Source organism: Oncorhynchus mykiss, chromosome 11 (assembly GCF_013265735.2).
Source record: "Oncorhynchus mykiss isolate Arlee chromosome 11, USDA_OmykA_1.1, whole genome shotgun sequence".
In the NCBI taxonomy this organism is placed as follows: domain Eukaryota; kingdom Metazoa; phylum Chordata; class Actinopteri; order Salmoniformes; family Salmonidae; genus Oncorhynchus; species Oncorhynchus mykiss.
Genome location: NC_048575.1, coordinates 79001689 through 79029085, shown reverse-complemented (window position 1 = coordinate 79029085; position 27397 = coordinate 79001689). Strand labels below are relative to the sequence as shown.

Below are 27397 nucleotides of genomic sequence, written 5' to 3'. Positions count from 1 at the left end.
ACGGTGTTTCCTCTGACACGTTGGTGCGGCTGGCTTCCGGGTTAAGTGGGCGTGGTGTCAAGAAGCAGTTGGGTTGTGTTTCGGAGGACGCCTCTCGATCTTCGCCTCTCCCGAGTCCGTACGGGAGTTGCAGCGATGAGACAAGAATGTAACAACCAATTGTATACCACGAAATTGGGGAGAAAATGGGGTCAAAAAAGTATGTATTGTGTCAATTTTGGAGTCACTTTTATTGTTTAATAAGAATCTAATATATTTCTGAACACTTCTACGTTAATGTGGATGCTACCATGATTACAGATAATTGTGAATGAATTGTGAATAATGATGAGAGAGGAAGTTACTGAGGCATAAATCTGTAATTTTCTTGCACCTTATTATTCATTATGATCTAATCGTGGTAGCATCCACATTAATGTAGAAGTCACAAGCATGATGAAGTCATTGTATGGATGAGTGTCTGGCCATGCAGAAAAGATGAGCGTAGTCTCTCCATGGCCCAGAAGTGTCAGCAGAAATATTTAATTGAACACTGTTTGACTGAATGGAGAACAGAGGGGCAGGATAACTCCACTGTTTGGCTGAGTGGAGAACAGAGGAGGGAGGGATAACTTTAATGTTTGGCTGAGTGGAGAACAGAGGAGGGAGGGATAACTCCACTGTTTGGCTGAGTGGAGAACAGAGGAGGGAGGGATAACTTTAATGTTTGGCTGAGTGGAGAACAGAGGAGGGAGGGATAACTCCACTGTTTGGCTGAGTGGAGAACAGAGGAGGGAGGGATAACTTTAATGTTTGGCTGAGTGGAGAACAGAGGAGGGAGGGATAACTCCACTGTTTGGCTGAGTGGAGAACAGAGGAGGGAGGGATAACTCCACTGTTTGGCTGAGTGGAGAACAGAGGGGCAGGATGACTCCACTGTTTGGCTGAGTGGAGAACTGGGGAGGGAGGGATAACTCCACTGTTTGACTGAGTGGAGAACAGAGGGGGGAGAGATAACTTTAATGTTTGGCTGAGTGGAGAACAGAGGGAGGGATAACGCCACTGGTTGGCTGAGTGGAGAACAGAGGAGGGAGAGATAACTTTAATATTTGGCTGAGTGGAGAACAGAGGAGGGAGAGATAACATTAATGTTTGGCTGAGTGGAGAACAGAGGAGGGAGGGATCACTTTAATGTTTGGCTGAGTGGAGAACAGAGAAGGGAGAGATAACTTTAATGTTTGGCTGAGTGGAGAACAGAGGGAGGGATAACGCCACTGGTTGGCTGAGTGGAGAACAGAGGAGGGAGAGATAACTTTAATATTTGGCTGAGTGGAGAACAGAGGAGGGAGAGATAACATTAATGTTTGGCTGAGTGGAGAACAGAGGAGGGAGGGATAACTTTAATGTTTGGCTGAGTGGAGAACAGAGAAGGGAGAGATAACTTTAATGTTTGGCTGAGTGGAGAACAGAGGAGGGAGAGATAACTTTAATATTTGGCTGAGTGGAGAACAGGGAGGGAGAGCTAACTTTAATGTTTGGCTGAGTGGAGAACAGAGGAGGGAGAGATAACGCCACTGAGTTCAACACATCTGAACGTATGTGTCTTAGAAGTACAATGAGCAAAAATATCAAAGCAACATGTAGAGTGTTGGTCCCATGTTTAAATAAAAGATCCCAGAAATGTTCCGTACTCACAAAAAAACGTATTTCTCTAAAATGTTTAATTTCTCTAAAATGCCCATATTCGTCTACATCCCTTTAGTGAGGGTTTTTCCTTTGCCAAGATAATCCATCCACCTGACAGATGTGGCATATCAAGAAGCTGATTAAACAGCATGATTAATATCCAGCACACTGTGCTGGGGGACAATAAAAGGCCACTCACTCTAAAATGTGAAGTTTAATCACACAACACAATGCCACAGATGTCTCAAGTTTTGAGGTAGCGTGCAATTGGCACGCTGACTGCAGGAATGCCCAGCAAAGCTGTTGCCAGAGACCACGTGTAACCACGCCAGCCCAGGACCTCCATATCTGGCTTCTTCACCTGCGGGATCGTCTGAGACCAGCCACCTGGACAGCTGAATAAACTGTGGGTTTGCATAACCAAAGAATTTCGTCACAGACTGTCTCAGGGAAGCTCATCTGCATGCTTTTCGTCCTCACCAGGGTCTGGACCTGACTGGACCTGGGACCGTGCATTATCATGCTGAAACATGAGGTGATGGTGGCAGATGAATGGCACGACAATGGGCTTCAGGATCTCATCACGGTATCTCTGTGTATTCAAATTGCCATTGATAAAATGCAATTGTGTTCATTTTCCGTGTCTTATGCCTGCCCATACATAACCCCAACGCCACCACGGGGTGCACTATTCACAACTTGACATCAGCAAACCGCTTGCCCACACAACAACTGGCACGCTGTCTGCCATCAGCCGGCACACTTCTCCAGCGTGCCAGTGGCCATCGAAGATGAGCAGTTCATAGATACATACGTGATGAGATGCTGAGGCCCGTTGTCGTGTCATTCATCCGCCGCCATCACCTCATGTTTCAGCATGATAACGCACGGCCCCATGTCGCAAAGGATCTGTACACAATTCCTGGAATCCATGGCCTGCAAACTCACCAGACATGTCACCCATTGAGCATGTTTGGGATGCTCTGGATTGTCGTGTACAACTGCTTGTTCCAGTTCACGCCAACATCCAGCAACTTCGCACAGCCATTGAAGCGGAGTGGTACAAGATTCCACAGGCCACAATCATCAGCCTGATCAACTCTATGTGAAGGAGATGTGTCGCGCTGCATGAGGCAAATGGCGGTCACACCAGATACTGACTGGTGTTCTGATCCACACCCCCTACCTTTTTTCAAGTATCTGTGACCAACAGATGTATATCTGTATTCCCAGTCATGTGAAATCCATAGATTAGGGTCTAATGAATTTATTTCAATGGACGGGTTACCTTCTATGAACTGCAACTCAGTAAAATCTTTGAGTTTATATTTTTGTTCAGTGTACTTTTCACATTCAAACATTATATGTCGAACAATTACGCATCCCAAAAATCACACTGACAATGGGGGTAGAACGTTTATTGTGATTGGTGATTTTCTACATTTACCAGAGTGCCATCAGTAGCCTGATTTCAGATGTATCCATGTAAACAGGATTATTAGGGAAATTGTTATTGTTGCAAAGCACGTAAACATTCACAACAAACTATTATTATAATCTCACTATCCACAATAATCATATTATTGCGTGCATGTAACCGTGCTCAGTGATTGTTTTCATGTGAATGGCAATGGACAGTGGATATTGTTTATGATTCAACTTTGATCATCACGCATATTCAAGTAGTCCTTGAAAAGTTTCCTAAACAAAGACATTTCTCCAGGGAATTCTCTTAAAGTTTCCTAAACAAAGACATTTCTCCAGGGAATTCTCTTAAAGTTTCCTAAACAAAGAAATTTCTCCAGGGAATTGTCTTAAAGTTCTTAATTGCTCTGAAAAAATAAAGTCAAACTTCAGAAATCCTTCAGTAATTTATTGATATCTTGAACCCACCCATCCACCTACACACACACACTACACCACCCTACCCCCCACACCAACACACACTACACCCCCCTACCCCCCACACCAACACACACTACACCCCCCTACCCCAAACACACACATTAACCCCACCCTACCCCCCACACCAACACACACTACACCACCCTACCCCCAACACACACATTAACCCCACCCTACCCCCCACACCAACACACACTACACCCCCCTACCCCAAACCCACACATTAACCCCACCCTACCCCCCACACCAACACACACTACCTTACCCTGGCAGTATCCTTGGGGGTGTAGGAACTCTCCCTCAGGACAGCTGGTAGTGCAGTACCCATTGTGGAATTTGGCCAGGGGGGGGCAGGACACACAGTCAGCCTTGGACGGCCCGCTACACTCCTGGCAGGACGGGTGGCACCCTGGGAGAGGAAGACGGTGTGGGGAGGGTGTGGGGAGGAGGTGAGGAGAGAGGGGGAGGAGGGTGTGGGGAGGAGGGTGTGGGGAGGAGGTGAGGAGAGAGGGGGAGGAGGTTGTGGGGAGGAGGTGAGGAGAGAGGGGGAGGAGTGTGTGGATAGGAGGTGAGGAGAGAGGGGGAGGAGGGTGTGGGGAGGTGAGGAGAGAGGGGGAGGAGGTTGTGGGGAGGAGGTGAGGAGAGAGGGGGAGGAGGGTGTGAGGAGGAGGTGAGGAGAGAGGGGGAGGAGGGTGGGAGGAGGAGGGTGTGGGGAGAGAGATTAAACAATGAGAAAACAAAAAAGATAATTACTTGACATATTGGAAAGAATTAACAACAAAAACTAGCAAACTAGAATGCTATTTGGCCCTAAACAGAGTACACAGTGGCAGAATACTTGACCACTGTGACTGACGCAAACTTAAGGAAAGCTTTGACTATGTACAGACTCAGTGAGCATAGCCTTGCTATTGAGAAAGGCCGCCGTAGGCAGACATGGCTCTCAAGAGAAGACAGGCTATGTGCACACTGCCCACAAAATGAGGTGGAAACTGAGCTGCACTTCCTAACCTCCTGTCCAATGTATGACCGTATTAGAGACCCATATTTCCCTCAGATTACACAGATCCACAAAGAACTCGAAAACAAACCCAATTTTGATAAACTCCCATATCTACTGGGTGAAATTCCACAGTGTGGCATCACAGCAGCAAGATTTGTGACCTGTTGCCACGAGAAAAGGGCAACCAGTGAAGAACACACACCATTGTAAATACAACCCATATTTATGTTTATTTATTTTCCCTTTTGTACTTTAACCATTTGCACATCGTTACAACACTGTATAGAGACATAATATGACATTTGTAATGTCTTTATTCTTTTGTAACTTCTGTGAGTGTAATGTTTACTGTTCATTTTTATTGTTTATTTCACTTTTGTATACTATCTACCTCACTTGATTTGGCAATGTTAACACATGTTTCCAATGCCAATAAAGCCCCTTGAATTGAATTGAATTGAGAGGGGGAGGAAGGGGGGGAAGTGGGGGGTCTGTTGGTTGCTCAGAAAACTAGACCAATTTCCCTCAAAGAACATTACAAAGACTTAGTAGGAGACCTGATGAAGACGGTCGGTCGCTGAAAGGTCAACTCCCTGCCGGTTTAAGATGGTAAACGAGGCGTCGCTAACGAACGGCTCCACGTCACACCCCTTCTGCTAATTCCATTAAAGTAAGGAGTCTGTGATGAAAGCCCAGTGAGCTGTTAAAGCACTCGTTGGTGATCAAGACTTGTGACCCAAATGGCTGCCTATTTCCTAGTTAGCCCATAGGGCTCTGATCGGGAAAAATAGTGCACTATATAGGGAACAGGGTGCATTTTGGGACACCGTTACTTTAAGTACCGCAGACTGTTTAAAAGGAGAAGCTTTGGCCAGAAATGTTGAACTGCCGAAATAAATGGTATTTCCACAGTAACTTGAAATGTATTCTGTTTTGTTTTCAAGTTCTTAAAGTGGGTGAGAATGATCATGTTTCCCTCCGTGATTCTGATTCAGCCTCAGGGGGAAAAATGCTCAGTGAATGTACTTTAGATAGTCGATGTGGAACGAATGAATCGTATCGACATCTCACATACAGCGTTTCCATGCTAAAACCATACAGTAACAACTCCAGGATAACTGTTTCTACAACAGCTAGAAGTGCTGCTTTAAAAATGCATCGTTAGTAAGAAAAGGTTATCTTCAAAGTGTCTCCTTCAAATAAGAGCATTACAGTCTTTTCACATTCAAATACCAATTTGAAACTCGTTTATTGTCTGTCTCCTGTAACAGACTGGGTCTGCTGTGTGTCAGTTAACGTGATGGGTGAACAGTATGGGTTAACCAGGTGATGGTGTGTGTGTGTGTGTGTGTGTGTGTGTGTGTGTGTGTGTGTGTGTGTGTGTGTGTGTGTGTGTGTGTGTGTGTGTGTGTAGGTGTGTGTGTAGGTGTGTGTGTAGGCATGTGTGTGTGTGTAGGTGTGTGTGTGTGTGTAGGTGTGTGTGTGTGTGTGTGTGTGTGTGTGTGTGTGTGCTGGTCTTCCCCACCTTGGCAGGTGTTATCCTGGATGTTGAAGCCTGGGGGACATCTGAGAACACACTGGCCGTCCTGGAGGACGTAGGGCGGGGCACAAGAAGTGCAGTTCTGACCACTTCCTCCGGTGCACTGTAAACAGGAAGTGTGGCATTCTGAAAGGGAAGAAGAGGAGAGAAGATTGAGCTATTATCCGTAACACTTCCAAAAAAACAAACAATGTTTGAGGAGACGCAGACTCTTTAAACTGAATGTATTGCCTCGGCTGGAAGTGCTAGTCACAATGTAGATGGGTTTCATCGCATAACGATAGCGGTATAATTTACAGACCAGCGGCCTGTTATTCTGACGGTTCCTGTGTTTAGCACTCTGCCGTTCCCACTTTGTGTACTCACAGTATCTGGGCTACGTGTACTCACAGTAACTAGGCTGTGTGTACTCACAGTGTCTAGGCTACGTGCACTCACAGTATCTAGGCTACGTGTATTCACAGTAACTAGGCTACGTGTACTCACAGTATCTAGGCTGTGTGTACTCACAGTATCTAGGCTACGTGCACTCACAGTATCTAGGCTGCGTGTACTCACAGTATCTAGGCTGTGTGTACTCACAGTATCTAGGCTACGTGTACTCACAGTATCTATGCTATGTGCACTCACAGTGTACTCACAGTATCTAGGCTGTGTGTACTCACAGTATCTAGGCTGCGTGTACTCACAGTATCTAGGCTACGTGTACTCACAGTATCTAGGCTATGTGCACTCACAGTGTACTCACAGTATCTAGGCTATGTGTACTCACAGTATCTAGGCTATGTGTACTCACAGTATCTAGGCTGTGTGTACTCACAGTATCTAGGCTACGTGCACTCACAGTATCTAGGCTGTGTGTACTCACAGTATCTAGGCTGCGTGTACTCACAGTATCTAGGCTACGTGTACTCACAGTATCTAGGCTATGTGCACTCACAGTGTACTCACAGTATCTAGGCTATGTGTACTCACAGTATCTAGAGTATGCGTACTCACAGTATCTAGGCTATGTGTACTCACAGTATCTAGGCTATGTGTACTCACAGTATCTAGGCTATGTGTACTCACAGTATCTAGGCTATGTGTACTCACAATATCTAGGCTATGTGTACTCACAGTATCTAGGCTATGTGTACTCACAATATCTAGGCTATGTGTACTCACAGTATCTAAGTTATGTGTACTCACATTATCTAGGCTATGTGTACTCACAGTATCTAGGCTACATGTACTCACAGTAACTAGGCTACGTGTACTCATAGTATCTAGGCTACGTGTACTCACAGTATGTAGGCTACGTGTACTCATAGTATCTAGGCTATGTGTACTCACAGTATCTAGGCTACGTGTACTCACAGTATCTAGGCTACGTGTACTCACAGTATCTAGGCTATGTGTACTCACAGTAACTAGGCTACGTGTACTCATAGTATCTAGGCTATGTCTACTCACAGTGTACTCACAGTATCTAGGCTACGTGTACTCACAGTAACTAGGCTACGTGTACTCACAGTAACTAGGCTATGTGTACTCACAGTATCTAGGCTATGTGTACTCACATTATCTAGGCTATGTGTACTCACATTATCTAGGCTATGTGTACTCACAGTATCTAGGCTACATGTACTCACAGTATCTAGGCTATGTGTACTCACATTATCTAGGCTATGTGTACTCACAGTATCTAGGCTGCATGTACTCACAGTATCTAGGCTATGTGTACTCACATTATCTAGGCTATGTGTACTCACAGTATCTAGGCTACATGTACTCACAGTATCTAGGCTATGTGTACTCACAGTATCTAGGCTATGTGTACTCACAGTATCTAGGCTATGTGTACTCACAGTATCTAGGCTATGTGTACTCACATTATCTAGGCTATGTGTACTCACAGTATCTAGGCTGCATGTACTCACAGTATCTAGGCTATGTGTACTCACAGATGGACTGTCGCTACAGTCTTAGGATAAAAGGTGCTATCTGGAACCTAAAATGGTTCCGCAGCCTCATAGGAGAACCCTTTTTCATTCCAGGTAGAACCCTTTTGGGTTCTATGGATAATTCTTTCCACAGAGGGTTCTACATAGAACCCAAAATGGTTCTTCAAAGGGTTCTCCTATAGAGATAGCTGAAGAACTGTTTTGAAATCTTTTTTTCTAAGCGTAACCCATCCGTGGGCCCACACCTGACAGCTAGACAGGCAGGAGCGCCAATGTGTGACCCCTGCCTAACTTCCTGGTACAACCTCTCATGGAAACCTCTTGATCGTGTGTGTGTGTGTGTGTGTGTGTGAGTGAGTGAGTGAGTGAGTGAGTGAGTGAGTGAGTGAGTGAGTGAGTGCATGTGTGTTTGTGCATGCGTGTGTGTCTGTGTCTAGATTGTGTCCCTTAAGGGGACTTCACATGTCTCTCTCTCTGTCTGTCAGCACACTGAGAAAGCCTATCTGTTTCAGTAATTGAGTTTACCACCTTCCACAGTACTGGAGACACATTATATGGAACTGCAAGACAGTTTCCCTCAGCCACCAGGACAGGAGAAGAAAGATAGACACAAGCCTGCCAGCCTGGGTACATCGGCTGTGTTCAAAATGGCTTCTTCTTCTTCAAATATTGTGCAATACCTTGTGACCAGAGCCTTATGGGTCCTGGTCAAACATAGTGCACTATATAGGGAATAGGGCTCTGGTCTAAAGTAGTGCACTATATAGTGAATAGGGTTCTGGTCTAAAGTAGTGCACTATATAGGGAATAGGGCTCTGGTCTAAAGTAGTGCACTATATAGGGCTCTGGTCTAAAGTAGTGCACTATATAGGGCTCTGGTCAACAGTAGTGCACTATATAGGGAATAGGGCTCTGGTCTAAAGTAGTGCAATATATAGGGAATAGGGCTCTGGTCTAAAGTAGTGCACTATATAGAGAATAGGGCTCTGGTCTAAAGTAGTGCACTATATAGGGAATAGGGTTCTGGTCTAAAGTAATGTACTATATAGAGAATAGGGCTCTGGTCTAAAGTAGTGCACTATATAGGGAATAGGGTTCTGGTCTAAAGTAATGTACTATATAGGGAATAGGGTTCTGGTCTAAAGTAGTGCACTATATAGGGAATAGGGCTCTGGTCTAAAGTAGTGTACTATATAGGGAAGAGGGCTCTGGTCTAAAGTAGTGCACTATATAGGGAATAGGGCTCTGGTCTAAAGTAGTGCACTATATAGGGAATAGGGCTCTGGTCTAAAGTAGTGCACTATATAGAGAATAGGGCTCTGGTCTAAAGTAGTGCACTATATAGGGAATAGGGTTCTGGTCTAAAGTAATGTACTATATAGGGAATAGGGTTCTGGTCTAAAGTAGTGCACTATATAGGGAATAGGGCTCTGGTCTAAAGTAGTGTACTATATAGGGAATAGGGCTCTGGTCTAAAGAAGTGCACTATATAGGGAATAGGGCTCAGGTCAACAGTAGTGCACTATATAGGGAATAGGGCTCTGGTCTAAAGTAGTGCACTATATAGGGAATAGGGCTCTAGTCTAAAGTAGTGCACTATATAGGGAATAGGGCTCTGGTCTAAAGTAGTGTACTATATAGGGAATAGGGTTCTGGTCTAAAGTAGTGCACTATATAGGGAATAGGGCTCTGGTCTGAAGCAGTGCACTATATAGGGAATAGGGCTCTGGTCTAAAGTAGTGCACTATATAGGGAATAGGGCTCTGGTCTAAAGTAGTGCACTATATAGGGAATAGGGTGCCATTGGGAAAGCAGACATTATTTTATTGCATCTCAGATATGTAATTTGTCTCCCAGAGTAAAGAGGGAGTGCATATTGATCTAGCTGTTTGTCAAAGTCCTTCTCCTCCTCTGCTGCTCGACTCCGTGACATTATTTAACATGGACCCCAGAGAGTAAACTGCCGGCTACATCACTTGGTATTGTGCAGTGGATGTGTCATAACTCAACGGTTGTCGTTAATGAATCATGAACTAAATCGGGATCGCTTCATGCTCCTTGTTCAGTTGAACGGGTTCTAAATCTAAGGGGTTGGTGTTTAGTACTGTGGAACCAATGTACTGCTCATTTTATTTTCTAACTCAAGTTTCACTCTATCCTGGCCATAGGAATTGAATAGTGGAGTCAGGTAGGTCTGAATCAGTCCCTGGTAGAGAGAGACAGCTGTCCCAGGTCTGATTCAGTCCCTGGTAGAGGCAGAGAGCTGTCCCAGGTATGAATCAGTCCCTGGTAGAGGGAGACAGCTGTCCCAGGTCTGATTCAGTCCCTGGTAGAGGCAGAGAGCTGTCCCAGGTCTGATTCAATCCCTGAGTAGAAGGAGAGAGCTGTCCCAGGTCTGAATCAGTCCCTGGTAGAGGGAGACAGCTGTCCCAGGTCTGATTCAGTCCCTGAGTAGAGGTAGAGAGCTGTCCCAGGTCTGAATCAATCCCTGGTAGAGGGAGACAGCTGTCCCAGGTCTGATTCAGTCCCTGAGCAGAGGGAGAGAGCTGTCCCAGGTCTGATTCAATCCCTGAGTAGAGGTAGAGAGCTGTCCCAGGTCTGATTCAGTCCCTGAGTAGAAGGAGAAAGCTGTCCCAGGTCTGATTCAGTCCCTGGTAGAGGCAGAGAGCTGTCCCAGGTCTGATTCAATCCCTGAGTAGAAGGAGAGAGCTGTCCCAGGTCTGAATCAGTCCCTGGTAGAGGGAGACAGCTGTCCCAGGTCTGATTCAGTCCCTGAGTAGAGGTAGAGAGCTGTCCCAGGTCTGAATCAATCCCTGGTAGAGGGAGACAGCTGTCCCAGGTCTGATTCAGTCCCTGAGCAGAGGGAGAGAGCTGTCCCAGGTCTGAATCAGTTCCTGAGTAGAAGGAGAGAGCTGTCCCAGGTTTGATTCAGTCCCTGAGTAGAAGGAGAGAGCTGTCCCAGGTCTGATTCAGTCCCTGAGTAGAGGTAGACAGCTGTCCCAGGTCTGATTCAGTTCCTGAGTAGAGGGAGAGAGCTGTCCCAGGTCTGATTCAGTCCCCGAGTAGAGGTAGAGAGCTGTCCCAGGTCTGACTCAGTCCCTGAGTAGAGGGAGAGAGCTGCCCCAGGTCTGAATCAGTCCCTGGTAGAGGGAGACAGCTGTCCCAGGTCTGAACCAGGCCCGGAGTAGAGGGAGACAGCTGTCCCAGGTCTGAACCAGGCCCGGAGTAGAGGGAGACAGCTGTCCCAGTTCTGAATCAGTCCCTGGTAGAGGTAGAGAGCTGTCCCAGTTCTGAATCAATCACTGAGTAGAGGGAGACAGCTGTCCCAGGTCTGAATCAGTCCCTGGTAGAGGCAGAGAGCTGTCCCAGTTCTGAATCAGTCCCTGGTAGAGGGAGACAGCTGTCCCAGGTCTGAACCAGGCCCGGAGTAGAGGGAGACAGCTGTCTCAGGTCTGAATCAGTCCCCGGTAGAGGGAGACAGCTGTCCCAGGTCTGAACCAGGCCCTGAGTAGAGGGAGACAGCTGTCCCAGGTCTGAATCAGTCCCTGAGTAGAGGGAGAGAATGAAAACCCAGCTGTGTTTCAGGATATAATAACCTGTATTAACACAGAGCACCACTTAGCCCTCAACACTGGCCATCTCTGTCTACACACACACACACACACACACAGGAAGGAAGGAAGGAGTGTGTTGACAATGGCACAGACGGAACTACAGGTTGGAATTTTCTCATAAAGACACCCGATCTCTACCTGTGTGTGTGTGTGTGCGTGTGCGTGTGCGTGTGCGTGTGTGTGTGTGTGTGTGTGTGTGTGTTTGGCACCGCCCCTCCAGACAGGAGCCTAGAGGAAGCTCAGCATCTGTCTGGACATGCTCTTAAAACACAATAGACCCCATTGATGTTTTCAGGACACAAACACCCTGCAGACAGACACACACACACACACACACACACACACACACACACACACAGACACACACCCTGCAGACAGACACACACACACTCACACACACACACACACCGCTGGCAATTAGACTACACCTTGACAGTGAACCCATTGAACCCAACCTCAGGAGAGTGAAAAGATTTGGCATGGGTCTCCAGATCCTCAAAAAGTTCTACAGCTGCACCATCGAGAGCATCCTGACCAGTTGCATCACCGCCTGGTATGGCAACTGCTCGGCATTCAACCTCAAGGACGTACAGAGGGTAGTACATCACCGGGGCCACAGTTCCTGCCATCCAGGACCTTTATACCAGGCGGTGTCAGAGGAAGGCCCAAAAACTTGTCAAAGACTCCAGTCACCCAAGTCATAGACTGTTCTCTCTGCTACTGCAAGGCAAGTGTCGAGTCTAGGTTCAAAAGGCACTTTATATCAAGTGAATAGTCTGGAATCAGGTGAATAGTCTGGAATCAAGTGAATAGTCTGGAATCAAGTGGATATTCTGGAATCAAGTGAATAGTCTGGAATCTAGTGAATAGTCTGGAATCTAGTGAATAGTCTGGAATCAAGTGAATAGTCTGGAATCAAGTGAATAGTCTGGAATCAAGTGAATAGTCTGGAATCAAGTGAATAGTCTGGAATCAGGTGAATAGTCTGGAATCAAGTGAATAGTCTGGAATCAAGTGAATAGTCTGGAATCAAGAGTTGGAATCAACTCTCCCCAAACAGAAAATCACTTCCTCATCCTCGTTGTTCAGTATAGGAGCCCTGAAAAAAAAAACATGTTCGAAGGCTCCAAATTCACCCAAATGAATCATTTTAGAAACGTCAAAGCTCTCAGTACAGTGACGCAGGTCTTTAGATGTTGTACACATGAAAGTGTGTCATTCTGAACTTCATCCACAACGTTATATTCCATTTTGGTGCGACTCAAAACAGTTTTCCTTCTTTCCAGTTGTTTCGTTCGCCCGTGTAGCCTGCTGCTACAGGTACTTGGCAAAATACGATGAAACGCCAACATAAAAATGTCTTCAAAGGGGGTCGGACCTCCTCTATCACTATACTGAGAGAGTTGCTGTTCCTAAAAGGACACATTTGGATGTTTTTGGAGCCTTTGTTTCATATTTTTTGGGGGGTCAAGTGATTTGCAGTTTAGGGGTGAGTTTCTTAAAAACAAGAGGAAATCACAACAAAATGTGTCTGGACCCTTCTTCTTCTACCTTCTACTTCTACCTTCTTCTTCTAACTTCTTCTTCTACCTTCTTCTTCTACCTTCTACTTCTACCTTCAATTTCTACCTTCTACTTCTACCTTCTTCTTCTAACTTCTTCTTCTACCTTCTTCTTCTACCTTCTCCTTCTACCTTCTACTTCTACCTTCTACTTCTACCTTCTACTTCTACCTTCTTCTTCTAACTTCTTCTTCTACCTTCTTATTCTACCTTCTTCTTCTACCTTCTACTTCTACCTTCTACTTCTACCTTCTACTTCTACCTTCTTCTTCTACCTTCTTCTTCTACCTTCTACTTCTACCTTCTTCTTCTACCTTTTTCTTCTACCTTCTACTTCTACCTTCTACTTCTACCTTCTTCTTCTACCTTCTTCTTCTACCTTCTTCTTCTACCTTCTACTTCTACCTTCTACTTCTACCTTCTACTTCTACCTTCTTCTTCTACCTTCTTCTAACTTCTTCTTCTACCTTCTTCTTCTACCTTCTACTTCTACCTTCTTCTTCTACCTTCTTCTTCTAACTTCTTATTCTACCTTCTACTTCTACCTTCTACTTCTACCTTCTACTTCTACCTTCTACTTCTACCTTCTTCTTTTACCTTATTCTTCTACCTTCTACTTCTACCTTCTTCTAACTTCTTCTTCTACCTTCTACTTCTACCTTCTTCTTCTACCTTCTACTTCTACCTTCTTCTTCTACCTTCTTCTTCTACCTTCTTCTTCTACCTTCTTCTTCTACCTTCTACTTCTACCTTCTTCTTTTACCTTATTCTTCTACCTTCTTCTTCTACCTTCTTCTACCTTCTACTTCTACCTTCTTCTTTTACCTTATTCTTCTACCTTCTACTTCTACCTTCTACTTCTACCTTCTTCTTCTACCTTCTACTTCTACCTTCTACTTCTACATTCTACTTCTACCTTCTTCTTCTACCTTCTTCTTCTACCTTCTTCTTCTACCTTCTACTTCTACCTTCTACTTCTACCTTCTACTTCTACCTTCTACTTCTACCTTATTCTTCTACCTTCTTCTTCTACCTTCTTCTTCTACCTTCTTCTTCCACCTTCTTCTTCTACCTTCTTCTTCTACCTTCTTCTTCTACCTTCTACTTCTACCTTCTACTTCTACCTTCTTCTTCTACCTTCTTCTTCTACAACATTCCATTTACATCAAACATTGAGATTTGGTTGTTAAAAAAAATAAAATGTCTTCTTTAACACACTTTAACACTCCAGTCCATCTATCCAGAGCAGACTCCCTATCCAGAGCAGACTCCATCTATCCAGAGCAGACTCCATCTATCCAGAGCAGACTCCCTATCCAGAGCAGACTCCATCTATCCAGAGCAGACTCCATCTATCCAGAGCAGACTCCATCTATCCAGAGCAGACTCCCTATCCAGAGCAGACTCCATCTATCCAGAGCAGACTCCATCTATCCAGAGCAGACTCCCTATCCAGAGCAGACTCCATCTATCCAGAGCAGACTCCATCTATCCAGAGCAGACTCCATCTATCCAGAGCAGACTCCCTATCCAGAGCAGACTCCATCTATCCAGAGCAGACTCCATCTATCCAGAGCAGACTCCCTATCCAGAGCAGACTCCCTATCCAGAGCAGACTCCCTATCCAGAGCAGACTCCATCTATCCAGAGCAGACTCCCTATCCAGAGCAGACTCCCTATCCAGAGCAGACTCCATCTATCCAGAGCAGACTCCCTATCCAGAGCAGACTCCATCTATCCAGAGCAGACTCCCTATCCAGAGCAGACTCCCTATCCAGAGCAGACTCCATCTATCCAGAGCAGACTCCCTATCCAGAGCAGACTCCCTATCCAGAGCAGACTCCCTATCCAGAGCAGACTCCATCTATCCAGAGCAGACTCCCTATCCAGAGCAGACTCCCTATCCAGAGCAGACTCCCTATCCAGAGCAGACTCCCTATCCAGAGCAGACTCCCTATCCAGAGTAAACAAATTGAGGTAGGTCTATCTGGATCAACTCTGAGCCATTTCTGTCGTGCTGCGTACGAAACAGTTATGAGCTCAAAAAATACTGTCGTATTGTGGGTTTTGAAGCTCAAAATATTTACATCTCTCTGACACTTTCATTCTACCGCTGCACCACATGAAGGGATATAGAAATAAATTAGGACAATGTATAAACAATTCAATAAACCACAGATAGTAGTATTTAGCTCCTCCCGGAAAGACAAGTACTCTAACTGGGTCAGGAAGATATGTAGTTTACTCTTTCACAGTTTACTCTGCGATTAGCATAATAGCTAGCTGAGTTTGTGATTTGTGAGTGGTAGGGGAACACAGCTGTGGAAAGACTACTAGTTATCTCTAAGCCCGAAGGAAATGGTGGCACAGAGAGAGAGAACATTGCTGGTGTGTTGTGTTTATCTCACACAGACTGGCCTTCACTCCCTAATGATAGACTAGAGTGTATGTGTGTGTGTGTGTGTGTGTGTGTGTGTGTGTGTGTGTGTGTGTGTGTGTGTGTATGTGTGTGTGTGTGTGTGTGTGTGTGTGTGTGTCTGTGTGTGTGTGTCTCTGTGTGTGTGTGTCAGAGATAGCTGTATTCATAACACACACTGTACTTGGCCATGTTCTGTTATAATCTCCACCCGGCACAGCCAGAAGAGGACTGGCCACCCCTCATAGCCTGGTTCCACTCTAGGTATCTTCCTAGGTTTTGGCCTTTCTAGGGAGTTTTTCCTAGCCACCGTGCTTCTACACCTGCATTGCTTGCTGTTTTGGGGATTTTAGGCTGGGTTTCTGTACAGCACTTTGTGACATCAGCTGATGTAAGAAGAGCTTTATAAATACATTTGATTTGATTTGATTGATGGTTGTCAGTCGTAGGAAATACTGCCAGATATACAGTATGGGAGATGTGGGGACTGAGGTGTCTGAGACATAGATAAGGTAGGTTTTGTTTAATATGTGTAATGTTGATAGTTGATAGTTGATGTGTAACCACCGAATCAACCCGACACTGAGTGGAAACGATGCTGCTATGTCGTAACCCCCCCCCCCCCCCACCCACCCACCCACCCACCCACATCATCTACTTGCCTCTGCAGGTGTGTTGAGCATCCAGGTAGAAGCGAGCGGGACATCTGTCCACACACACTCCGTGTGGCCTTGCTCTGTGTGTGTGACTGTTCTGCGGCAGCAGGGCCTCCTGTGGTTTGAGACACCTCAGACAGTCAGAGGCCAGAGGACCTAGACATCCCCTACAAGATGGATGGCAGACTGCGGAGAGAGAGAGAGAGAAAACCACTTTAGTCAGACTTCACTCACACACACACAGACACACTCACACTTACACACATACACTCACACTCACACACAACAATAGGTGGTAGACTACAGTAGGGGAGATGGTAGGGTGGAGGTGTTAAAGACAAACTACTTCTGAATACATATTTTACAGATATGTACCGAAATTAACAGAACCATTGACAGAACCATTAAAAGAACCATTAACAGAACAGAACAGAACCATTAACAGAACCATTAACAGAACCATTAACAGAACAGAACTTAACAGAACCATTAACAGAACCATTGACAGAACCAGAGTTTACATATGCGATGGACAGACAAAGGTAGGGAGTGAGTGAGAAGAAGGTTGCATGTTGCAGGTGGGGAGAGAGTGAGAGAAGGTGAAGAAGGTGAAGGCTTTGACTTGAAGCGCTGGGTATCTGGTTATGAAATCCATTATCTGATTTTCAGAGGTTGGCGTTGGAACAACAGGCTTGTGTGTGCAGAACGGCACCCGGATTAAAAACACGTATTACGTTTCTGTAGTTAATAAATCCAACGTTAAACGTGATAACTACAGTATCTGTAACTTGCATTTAAATAGTTAATTCGTTCATTCTCTAATTAAAAATCTCTCCCTAATTTCTGAATCGCGCTTGTAACATCAGTAGTTTACAGTAGCCTATGCTTCAGAGGGGCAGGTTTCCTATACACACACTGCTTCAGAGGGGCAGGTTTCCTATACACACACTGCTTCAGAGGGGCGGGTTTCCTATACACACACTGCTTCAGAGGGGCGGGTTTCCTATACACACACTGCTTCAGAGGGGCGGGTTTCCTATACACACACTGCTTCAGAGGGGCGGGTTTCCTATACACACACTGCTTCAGAGGGGCGGGTTTCCTATACACACACTGCTTCAGAGGGGCAGGTTTCCTATACACACACTGCTTCAGAGGGGCGGGTTTCCTATACACACACTGCTTCAGAGGGGCGGGTTTCCTATACACACACTGCTTCAGAGGGGCAGGTTTCCTATACACACACTGCTTCAGAGGGGCAGGTTTCCTATACACACACTGCTTCAGAGGGGCAGGTTTCCTATAAACACACTGCTTCAGAGGGGCAGGTTTCCTATACACACACTGCTTCAGAGGGGCAGGTCTCCTATACACACACTGCTTCAGAGGGGCAGGTTTCCTATACACACACTGCTTCAGAGGGGCGGGTTTCCTATACACACACTGCTTCAGAGGGGCGGGTTTCCTATACACACACTGCTTCAGAGGGGCGGTTTCCTATACACACACTGCTTCAGAGGGGCAGGTTTCCTATACACACACTGCTTCAGAGGGGCAGGTCTCCTATACACACACTGCTTCAGAGGGGCGGTCTCCTATACACACACTGCTTCAGAGGGGCAGGTTTCCTATACACACACTGCTTCAGAGGGGCAGGTTTCCTATACACACACTGCTTCAGAGGGGCAGGTTTCCTATACACACACTGCTTCAGAGGGGCGGTTTCCTATACACACACTGCTTCAGAGGGGCAGGTTTCCTATACACACACTGCTTCAGAGGGGCAGGCTTCCTATAAACACACTGCTTCAGAGGGGCGGGTTTCCTATACACACACTGGCAAATATTTTCAGCTGACAGGCTGACACTGGAATAAGTTTCTGTCTACTAAATGACGTAAATATAAACATCATCTTCCCAAAGATATATTATAGTTTGATTACATTTTAGGGTGTCTGAGGAGTATTTTGACTTGTTGAAACAAAGTTTAGGGGTATTTTTTCGGATTCCTTTCTCTGCAAATTGAATGAGTGGATTACTCAAATCGATGGTGCCAACTAAACAGACTCTAAACAGACTTTTTGGGATATAAAAAAGGACCGTCATCTTTGGGAAAAGATCACCTGGCAGATAGCTCGGCTGCTTTCTAGGTACACCGACCTTGCTGTAACCCAGGCAAACCTAATCTCAGTTTTAAATGCCTCCTATACCAAAGCTGTCGATGAGTCGGGTGGAGTTGATCTAACTCAATCCAACGGACAGATGTTAAGATCAACTCCTCGGCCCCATGGGAGACTGGACACTCGCAAGGTGTAGGAAATCGGGGAGGCAGTCTAGCCACCTATCTATCTGTGAAGATCCAATCCAGCTATCAAACAGCTAGGGGTCTGTCTACAGTCTGTGCACCAAACAGGGTCCAATGTCCCCCAGGAGCCTGTGTCCATGACAACTCTCTCCGGCCCACTGTTCAGGCCAACTACTCCAATATTGACACCATCGTCACTCACGTAGGTTTTAACGACCTTCGTTTTAGGCGGTCTGAAAAAACTCCGGGAGGACTCCGTAACATTTTTAAAGACCCTCGCTTGCACAGGGAAGAGAATAATTATTTTTGGCCCCCTCCTGTGCTACTCGCTTCTATCTTTTTAAAAGAGACGGGATTCACCCTAACACCAGGGCTTACAGGATTATTTCCTGAAACATTGCAAACTGTTTTAGAGTCTGACAGTGCCTTTTAGTGGTTCAGTTTTTTTGTTATTCTTCAGTTTTTTATCCTTTTACGTTTGTTGTGTAATAAATATTTCAGTTTTTATTTCCATTGTTTGGTATTAGTTTTTTCCTGTGAAGCATATTGTGTTGCATTCCATGTATGAAATGTGCTGTAGAAATAGAAATAAAGCTCGGTTCTGATTCGGTTCCTGTACAAATGTCGCTATTTTCCAGTGTTCGGTACTGTTCCCCGAACCTGTTCCAAACCCTGAGTACCTTCAGAAAGTATTCACATCCCTGAACCTGTTCCAAACCATGAGTACCTTCAGAAAGTATTCACATCCCTGAACCTGTTCCAAACCATGAGTACCTTCAGAAAGTATTCACATCCCCGAACCTGTTCCAAACCCTGAGTACCTTCAGAAAGTATTCACATCCCTGAACCTGTTCCAAACCATGAGTACCTTCAGAAAGTATTCACATCCCTGAACCTGTTCCACACCCTGAGTACCTTCAGAAAGTATTCACATCCCTGAACCTGTTCCAAACCCTGAGTACCTTCAGAAAGTATTCACATCCCCGAACCTGTTCCACACCCTGAGTACCTTCAGAAAGTATTCACATCCCTGAACCTGTTCCACACCCTGAGTACCTTCAGAAAGTATTCACGTCCCCGAACCTGTTCCAAACCCTGAGTACCTTCAGAAAGTATTCACATCCCTGAACCTGTTCCACACCCTGAGTACCTTCAGAAAGTATTCACATCCCCGAACCTGTTCCAAACCCTGAGTACCTTCAGAAAGTATTCACATCCCTGAACCTGTTCCAAACCCTGAGTACCTTCAGAAAGTATTCACATCCCTGAACCTGTTCCAAACCCTGAGTACCTTCAGAAAGTATTCACATCCCTGAACCTGTTCCAAACCATGAGTACCTTCAGAAAGTATTCACATCCCTGAACCTGTTCCAAACCCTGAGTACCTTCAGAAAGTATTCACATCCCTGAACCTGTTCCAAACCCTGAGTACCTTCAGAAAGTATTCACATCCCTGAACCTGTTCCAAACCCTGAGTACCTTCAGAAAGTATTCACATCCCTGAACCTGTTCCAAACCCTGAGTACCTTCAGAAAGTATTCACATCCCTGAACCTGTTCCAAACCCTGAGTACCTTCAGAAAGTATTCACATCCCTGAACCTGTTCCAAACCCTGAGTACCTTCAGAAAGTATTCACATCCCTGAACCTGTTCCAAACCCTGAGTACCTTCAGAAAGTATTCACATCCCTGAACCTGTTCCAAACCCTGAGTACCTTCAGAAAGTATTCACATCCCTGAACCTGTTCCAAACCCTGAGTACCTTCAGAAAGTATTCACATCCCTGAACCTGTTCCAAACCCTGAGTACCTTCAGAAAGTATTCACATCCCTGAACCTGTTCCAAACCCTGAGTACCTTCAGAAAGTATTCACATCCCCGAACCTGTTCCAAACCCTGAGTACCTTCAGAAAGTATTCACATCCCTGAACCTGTTCCAAACCCTGAGTACCTTCAGAAAGTATTCACATCCCTGAACCTGTTCCAAACCCTGAGTACCTTCAGAAAGTATTCACATCCCTGAACCTGTTCCAAACCCTGAGTACCTTCAGAAAGTATTCACATCCCTGAACCTGTTCCAAACCCTGAGTACCTTCAGAAAGTATTCACATCCCCGAACCTGTTCCAAACCCTGAGTACCTTCAGAAAGTATTCACATCCCTGAACCTGTTCCAAACCCTGAGTACCTTCAGAAAGTATTCACATCCCTGAACCTGTTCCAAACCCTGAGTACCTTCAGAAAGTATTCACATCCCCGAACCTGTTCCAAACCCTGAGTACCTTCAGAAAGTATTCACATCCCTGAACCTGTTCCAAACCATGAGTACCTTCAGAAAGTATTCACATCCCCGAACCTGTTCCAAACCCTGAGTACCTTCAGAAAGTATTCACATCCCCGAACCTGTTCCAAACCCTGAGTACCTTCAGAAAGTATTCACATCCCTGAACCTGTTCCAAACCCTGAGTACCTTCAGAAAGTATTCACATCCCTGAACCTGTTCCAAACCCTGAGTACCTTCAGAAAGTATTCACATCCCTGAACCTGTTCCAAACCCTGAGTACCTTCAGAAAGTATTCACATCCCCGAACCTGTTCCAAACCATGAGTACCTTCAGAAAGTATTCACATCCCTGAACCTGTTCCAAACCCTGAGTACCTTCAGAAAGTATTCACATCCCTGAACCTGTTCCAAACCCTGAGTACCTTCAGAAAGTATTCACATCCCTGAACCTGTTCCAAACCCTGAGTACCTTCAGAAAGTATTGAGTACCTGAACGTTTCACACATTTTGTTGTATTACAGCCTGAATTAAAAATGTATTAAATTGAAGTTTGTGTCACTCTCCCCCATGATGTCAAAGGGGAATTATGTTCTTAGAAAATGTTACAAATTTTTTTTGTATAAAATGAGAAGCTAAAATGTTTTGAGTCAATAAGTATTCAACTCCTTTGTTTCTCTTTATCAAAACATGATGAAGTTCTAGTTTTAGCTGATATGGGAATGAATACCCAAGCAGCATTATCAAACTGGTATAATGTTTAGGATACACTGGTAAGTTTACGAATATTTGCCAGGGCATCTTTTTTTAAATAAATCTGATTATTACACATGGAGATGTGGAATGCTAAAAAGGCTAGCTAGCCTGCTATGTTTTTAGCAAGGCTGCCAGCAAGTCATTAATAGCAAGAGAAAGCGACTCTTCCTTGCTTTCACAAAATGAAAAGACATAAATAATCGTCCCCTTGTGAATGGGAGCGGGACCGACGAGGACCTCATGTAACACCTACTCCAAAAAATGATTTTAGTATTTTCATTTTTGCAGGCACAAAGTTTGTAGTAACCTTAAGCCCAACTCAAGCCCTAAACCCCTAAACCCTAACTACTCTAGAGGAAGGTTCTTACTGTGACAGGTCTGATCCTGGTGGTACAGCCCATCTCCGCAGGACTCCAGACACTGGCCCTGGTGTAGGGACAGTCCCTGGGAACAAAGGGTACACTGGGACACAGAGGGGCCGGAGCAGGACCAGCAGGAGCTGTGACAGGCTGAGAATGAATAGGTCAGAGGTCAGTCACACTGTTGGAGCCAATCAGGACTCGGCTAGTTTCAACACTAATAAAACATTGTCGGTTCAAGGTTCAAGTTTTTATTGTAACGTTAAATGTAAAGTGAAATGCCTTTCTTGCGATCCAGCAAGTGCAGGTTTTTGTTCCTACCCACCATGAACAAAAACCTGATTCGCTAAATCAATTAATGCACTGATGAGTTGATTAGTTGAAGCAGGAATGCTAGAGCTGGGGTAGGACATAAGCCTGCCATGAAGACACAAGGGCTATAAACTATGTGCAGGTTTTTGGTGCAGCCCAGCACTACGAGAGGTATTCATGTGAACTCTGTTGAGGAGTTGCTTACCTCTACAGCGTCCATGGTCGTCTATGTAATGCTGTTCTGGACAGTGGGAAATACATTTCCCATGATGCATAGCAGAGCCCTGGGGGCAGCTCGTGCACTTGGGGTTGTCAGGGTAACAGGAAGAGCAGGACGAATCACATGCTGTGGGGATGACACACACACACACACACACACACACACACACACACACACACACACACACACACACACACACACACACATTATATTTAACCATTTTAAATGTATCTACAATTTAACATTTTAATAAAACAGTTTAAATTTACTGCTCAACAGCATATGTGTGAGATATATTCTTTGTCACTTATAAAGGGGCTTTCACACGCTAATTGGTTTGGAGCGTTTTTTTCCCCCGAACTCCGGTGAGTTTACCCCCTTAGTTGGGTTTCTTTGGACTGGTGTGAAAAATCTATTCGCACTCAGGAGGGCACTGAACAACACGGTGCCTTGGTGCGGTTCGCTGCAGGTGAGCAAGCAGTCCAGACCAAACACAGGAAAAGAACCAGAGTGGCGCAGTATGATTGGTTGTTTGACTGATCACAGCACACAGCATCAAAACCTGATATGGCTGAAACATTCTGTGAGTGGCACCTCATTTATGAGCTCATCCAATGCAGATTAGATTAGGGGAGACAGGGGTCTGTCTATACCAGGGATATAGACGACTGAATGTAGTTTATTCACTTCGTAGTTTCCTCCGGCATGTAGTTGGAAGACCAAAACGAAAGTGAAATGAAGATTGGGACACACAAGTGATGCTTTATGATACTCATAGATGGCTTTAACATGAGTTTTAGTTTGTTTGACATTTGGCTAACATTAATAATATGCATGTCGATCTCTCCTGGCTCAAAGTGGAGGAGAGATTGACTTTATCACTACTTGTATTTGTGAGAGGTTGAATGCACCCATGCATACTCCACAAGACATACCACAAGAGGTCTCTTCACAGTCCCCAAGTCCAGAACAGACTATGGGAGGCGCACAATACTACATAGAGCCGTGACTACATGGAACTCTATCCACATCAAGTAACTGACGAAAGCAGTAAAATCAGATTTAAAAAACAGATAAAAATACACCTTATGGAACAGCGGGGACTGTGAAGCAACACAAATATAGACACATGCTTACACACACACACATCATAACATACGCACTATAAACACACATACACATCACAGGAGGTTGGTGACACCTTAATTGGGGAGGACGCGGTCGTGGTAACGACTGGAGTGGAACAAGTGGAATGTAACAAATACATCAAACAGGTGGTTTCCAGGTGTTTGATACCCATTTCCATTTGTAACTGTGAGGAACGACGCCGGGAGACGAGAAGCAGGTACAGGGAGAACATTTAATGAGCAATGGACATGAAACAGGAAACAGGAAACAGGACAGGCGTCTGGACCGGGGGAAGAAACAACGACATCAATGCTAACACAGGGAACAAACGGGGAAGTATACAGAAATAGGGAAGGCAATCAACAAAGGGAGGGAGTCGAGGTGAATCCAATGAGCGCTGCTGTGTGTAATGATGGTGACAGGTGTGCGTAATGAAGGGCAGCCTGGCGTCCTTGAAGGCGCCAGAGAGGGAGAGCAGCGGCAGGTGTGACAGCGCCGTTCTAGCCATTATCCGCTTAGCAGACTCCTGTGGCACACCTGGATGTTGTATTGTAGATACAGTACGTGGTAGTAGAGTAGAGGGCCTGAAGAAACACACGTAATGTGTTGTGAATGTGTTCTAATGTTATTAAAATTGTAGAACTGCCTTAATTTTGAAGGACCCCAGGAAGAGTAGCTGCTGTCTTAGCAGGAACTAATGGGGATCCATAATAAACCCCGGGAAGAGTAGCTGCTGCCTTAGCAGGAACGAATGGGGATCCATAATAAACCCCAGGAAGAGAAGCTGCTGCCTAAGCAGGAACTATTGGGTATCCATAATAACCCCAGGAAGAGTAGTTGCTGCCTTGGCAGGAACAAAGGGGGATCCATAATAAACCCCAGCAGCAGGAACTAATGGGTATCCATAATAACCCCAGGAAGAGTAGTTGCTGCCTTGGCAGGAACTAAGGGGGATCCATAATAAACCCCAGGACGAGTAGTTGCTGCCTTGGCAGGAACTAAAGGGGATCCATAATAAACCCCAGCAGCAGGAACTAATGGGTATCCATAATAAACCACAGGAAGAGTAGCTGCTGCCTTGGCAGGAACCAATGGGGATCCATAATAAACCACAGAAAGAGTAGTTGCTGCCTTGGCACAAACCAATGGGGATCCATAATAAACCACAGGAAGAGTAGCTGCTGCCTTGGCAGGAACTAACGGGGATCCATAATAAACCACAGGAAGAGTAGCTGCTGCCTTGGCAGGAACCAATGGGGATCCATAATAAACCACAGGAAGAGTAGCTGCTGCCTTGGCAGGAACCAATGGGGATCCATAATAAACTCCAGGAAGAGTAGCTGCTGCCTAAGCAGGAACTAATGGGGATCCATAATAAATACAAAGACAAATGTGAAACCAAGCAGACCAAATGAAACAAATTCAATGTAACAAATAATCAAACTCTTATTGGAACTTCAGCTCAAAACTATGTGTGAAAACGCCCAAAGTCGGCCTCCTGGGTGGCGCAGTGGTTAAGGGCGCTGTACTGCAGCACCAGCTGTGCCATCAAAGTCCCTGGGTTCGCGCCCAAGCTCTGTCGTAACCGGCCGCGACCGGGAGGTCCGTGGGGCGACGCACAATTGGCCTAGCGTCGTCCGGGTTAGGGAGGGATTGGTCGGTAGGGATCTCCTTGTCTCATCGCGCACCAGCGACTCCTGTGGCGGGCCGGGCGCAGTGCGCGCTAGCCAAGGTTGCCAGGTGCACGGTGTAGCCTCCGACACATTGGTGCGGCTGGCTTCCGGGTTGGATGCGCGCTGTGTTAAGAAGCAGTACGGCTGGTTGGGTTGTGTATCGGAGGACGCATGACATTCAGCCTTCGTCTCTCCCGAGCCCGTACGGGAGTTGTAGCAATGAGACAAGATAGTAGCTACTAAAAACAATTGGGTACCACGAAATTGGGGAGAAAACTAAATAAAAAAATAAATAATAATAAATAAATAAAAAACGCCCCAAAGTCAAATATACCTTCAGTATTAAACTACCAAACAAAATATTGCCTTACTTATATGTTAATAAGCACATGCCAAATAATCAATTTGTAATCCAAAATACCGACTTGTTCAAACAAGCCCCTTAACTCCTGTCTCCCACAAAGACATTGAGTCAATCCAATCCCTTTCCTGCAGTTTGCTTAGCTTGAGGGGGAAAGAAAAGCCCCCATTAACACAACCATGAATGAAAACACACTAACCAGGAAAGGCAGGGAAACACTAAGCTGTCTCCAGTTCTTAAAGTTCAGGTATTTACAATGGCTCATGAATATCAAGATAGACATGCTCCTAGCAGTTGGACCTTTCTGTCAAAGACTTTGTTTGGAGTGTTGACATTTCTATGAAGACATACAGCTACTATAATAGTCTTAGGTTATATCTCCATGTTGCTGTAGCTACTATAATAGTCTTAGGTTATATCGCCATGTTGCTATAGCTACTATAATAGTCTTAGGTTATATCTCCATGTTGCTTTAGCTACTATAATAGTCTTAGGTTCTCTTTCCATGTTGCTATAGCTACTATAATAGTCTTAGGTTATATCTCCATGTTGCTATAGCTACTATAATAGTCTTAGGTTATATCTCCATGTTGCTATAGCTACTATAATAGTCTTAGGTTCTCTCTCCATGTTGCTATAGCTACTATAATAGTCTTAGGTTATATCTCCATGTTGCTATAGCTACTATAATAGTCTTAGGTTCTCTTTCCATGTTGCTATAGCTACTATAATAGTCTTAGGTTATATCTCCATGTTGCTATAGCTACTATAATAGTCTTAGTTAGGTTATATCTCCATGTTGCTATAGCTACTATAATAGTCTTAGGTTATATCTCCATGTTGCTATAGCTACTATAATAGTCTTAGGTTATATCTCCATGTTGCTATAGCTACTATAATAGTCTTAGGTTATATCTCCATGTTGCTATAGCTACTATAATAGTCTTAGGTTATATATCCATGTTGCTATAGCTACTATAATAGTCTTAGGTTATATCTCCATGTTGCTATAGCTACTATAATAGTCTTAGGTTATATCTCCATGTTGCTATAGCTACTATAAAAGTCTTAGGTTATATCTCCATGTTGCTATAGCTACTATAATAGTATTAGGTTATATCTCCATGTTGCTATAGATCCTTCAGAACTATGAAGAGAATGGCTCATCTCAACCGGTGAATAACTCCCTCCCTGTGTCCCAAATGGCACCCTACATTATATATATTCCCTCATTCCCCATGGGCCCTGGTTAAAATGAGTGCACTAAATAGGGAACATGAGCCCTGGTTAAAATGAGTACACTAAATTGGGAATAGGGTGCCGTTTGGGACACAAGTCCTCACTCAGCTCAAGGCCTAGAAGGGATTTATTTTTGCTGAGTTCTACCACTCTTTTCCATCTTTTTCTTTCAAATGCGAAACAATTGATATTCATGTGGTTTATTTAAGGAGATGTGGATCCTCATTAAGATTGCAATAAGGTATAATTAAAAACAGTTTGTTTTGGTTGTTATAAACAGTGTGTGGAGTGCTGACTAGCCACTTTACTCGTGTGGGGGAGGCTAACAACGCTCTGGTGGGTTACAGAGAAGAAAAGCGAAGTGAACAAAATCTTCCCCTCTAGTTCATATGAAAACTCTTTGTTGTACACACTAGGCCCTAAGCCAGGGATGGGCAACTTTGATAGGGGTGGGGGCCACA

The 27397-nt window shown here is 45.0% G+C and overlaps 1 protein-coding gene across 3 annotated transcripts in view; it reads right to left on the bottom strand.

The window, feature by feature from the left end:
* fras1 (Fraser extracellular matrix complex subunit 1) overlaps positions 1–27397 on the bottom strand; it is a 352007-nt gene that overhangs the window by 138268 nt on the left and 186342 nt on the right. For all 3 annotated transcript variants that reach the window (XM_036936462.1, XM_036936463.1, XM_036936464.1), the window contains exons 15-19: positions 22521–22661; positions 22013–22153; positions 16314–16493; positions 6099–6239; positions 3836–3979 (exon numbers count right to left, since the gene is read on the bottom strand). In XM_036936462.1, coding sequence (XP_036792357.1) covers positions 3836–3979; positions 6099–6239; positions 16314–16493; positions 22013–22153; positions 22521–22661 — 747 coding nt within the window. The remainder of the gene's footprint in view (positions 1–3835; positions 3980–6098; positions 6240–16313; positions 16494–22012; positions 22154–22520; positions 22662–27397) is intronic.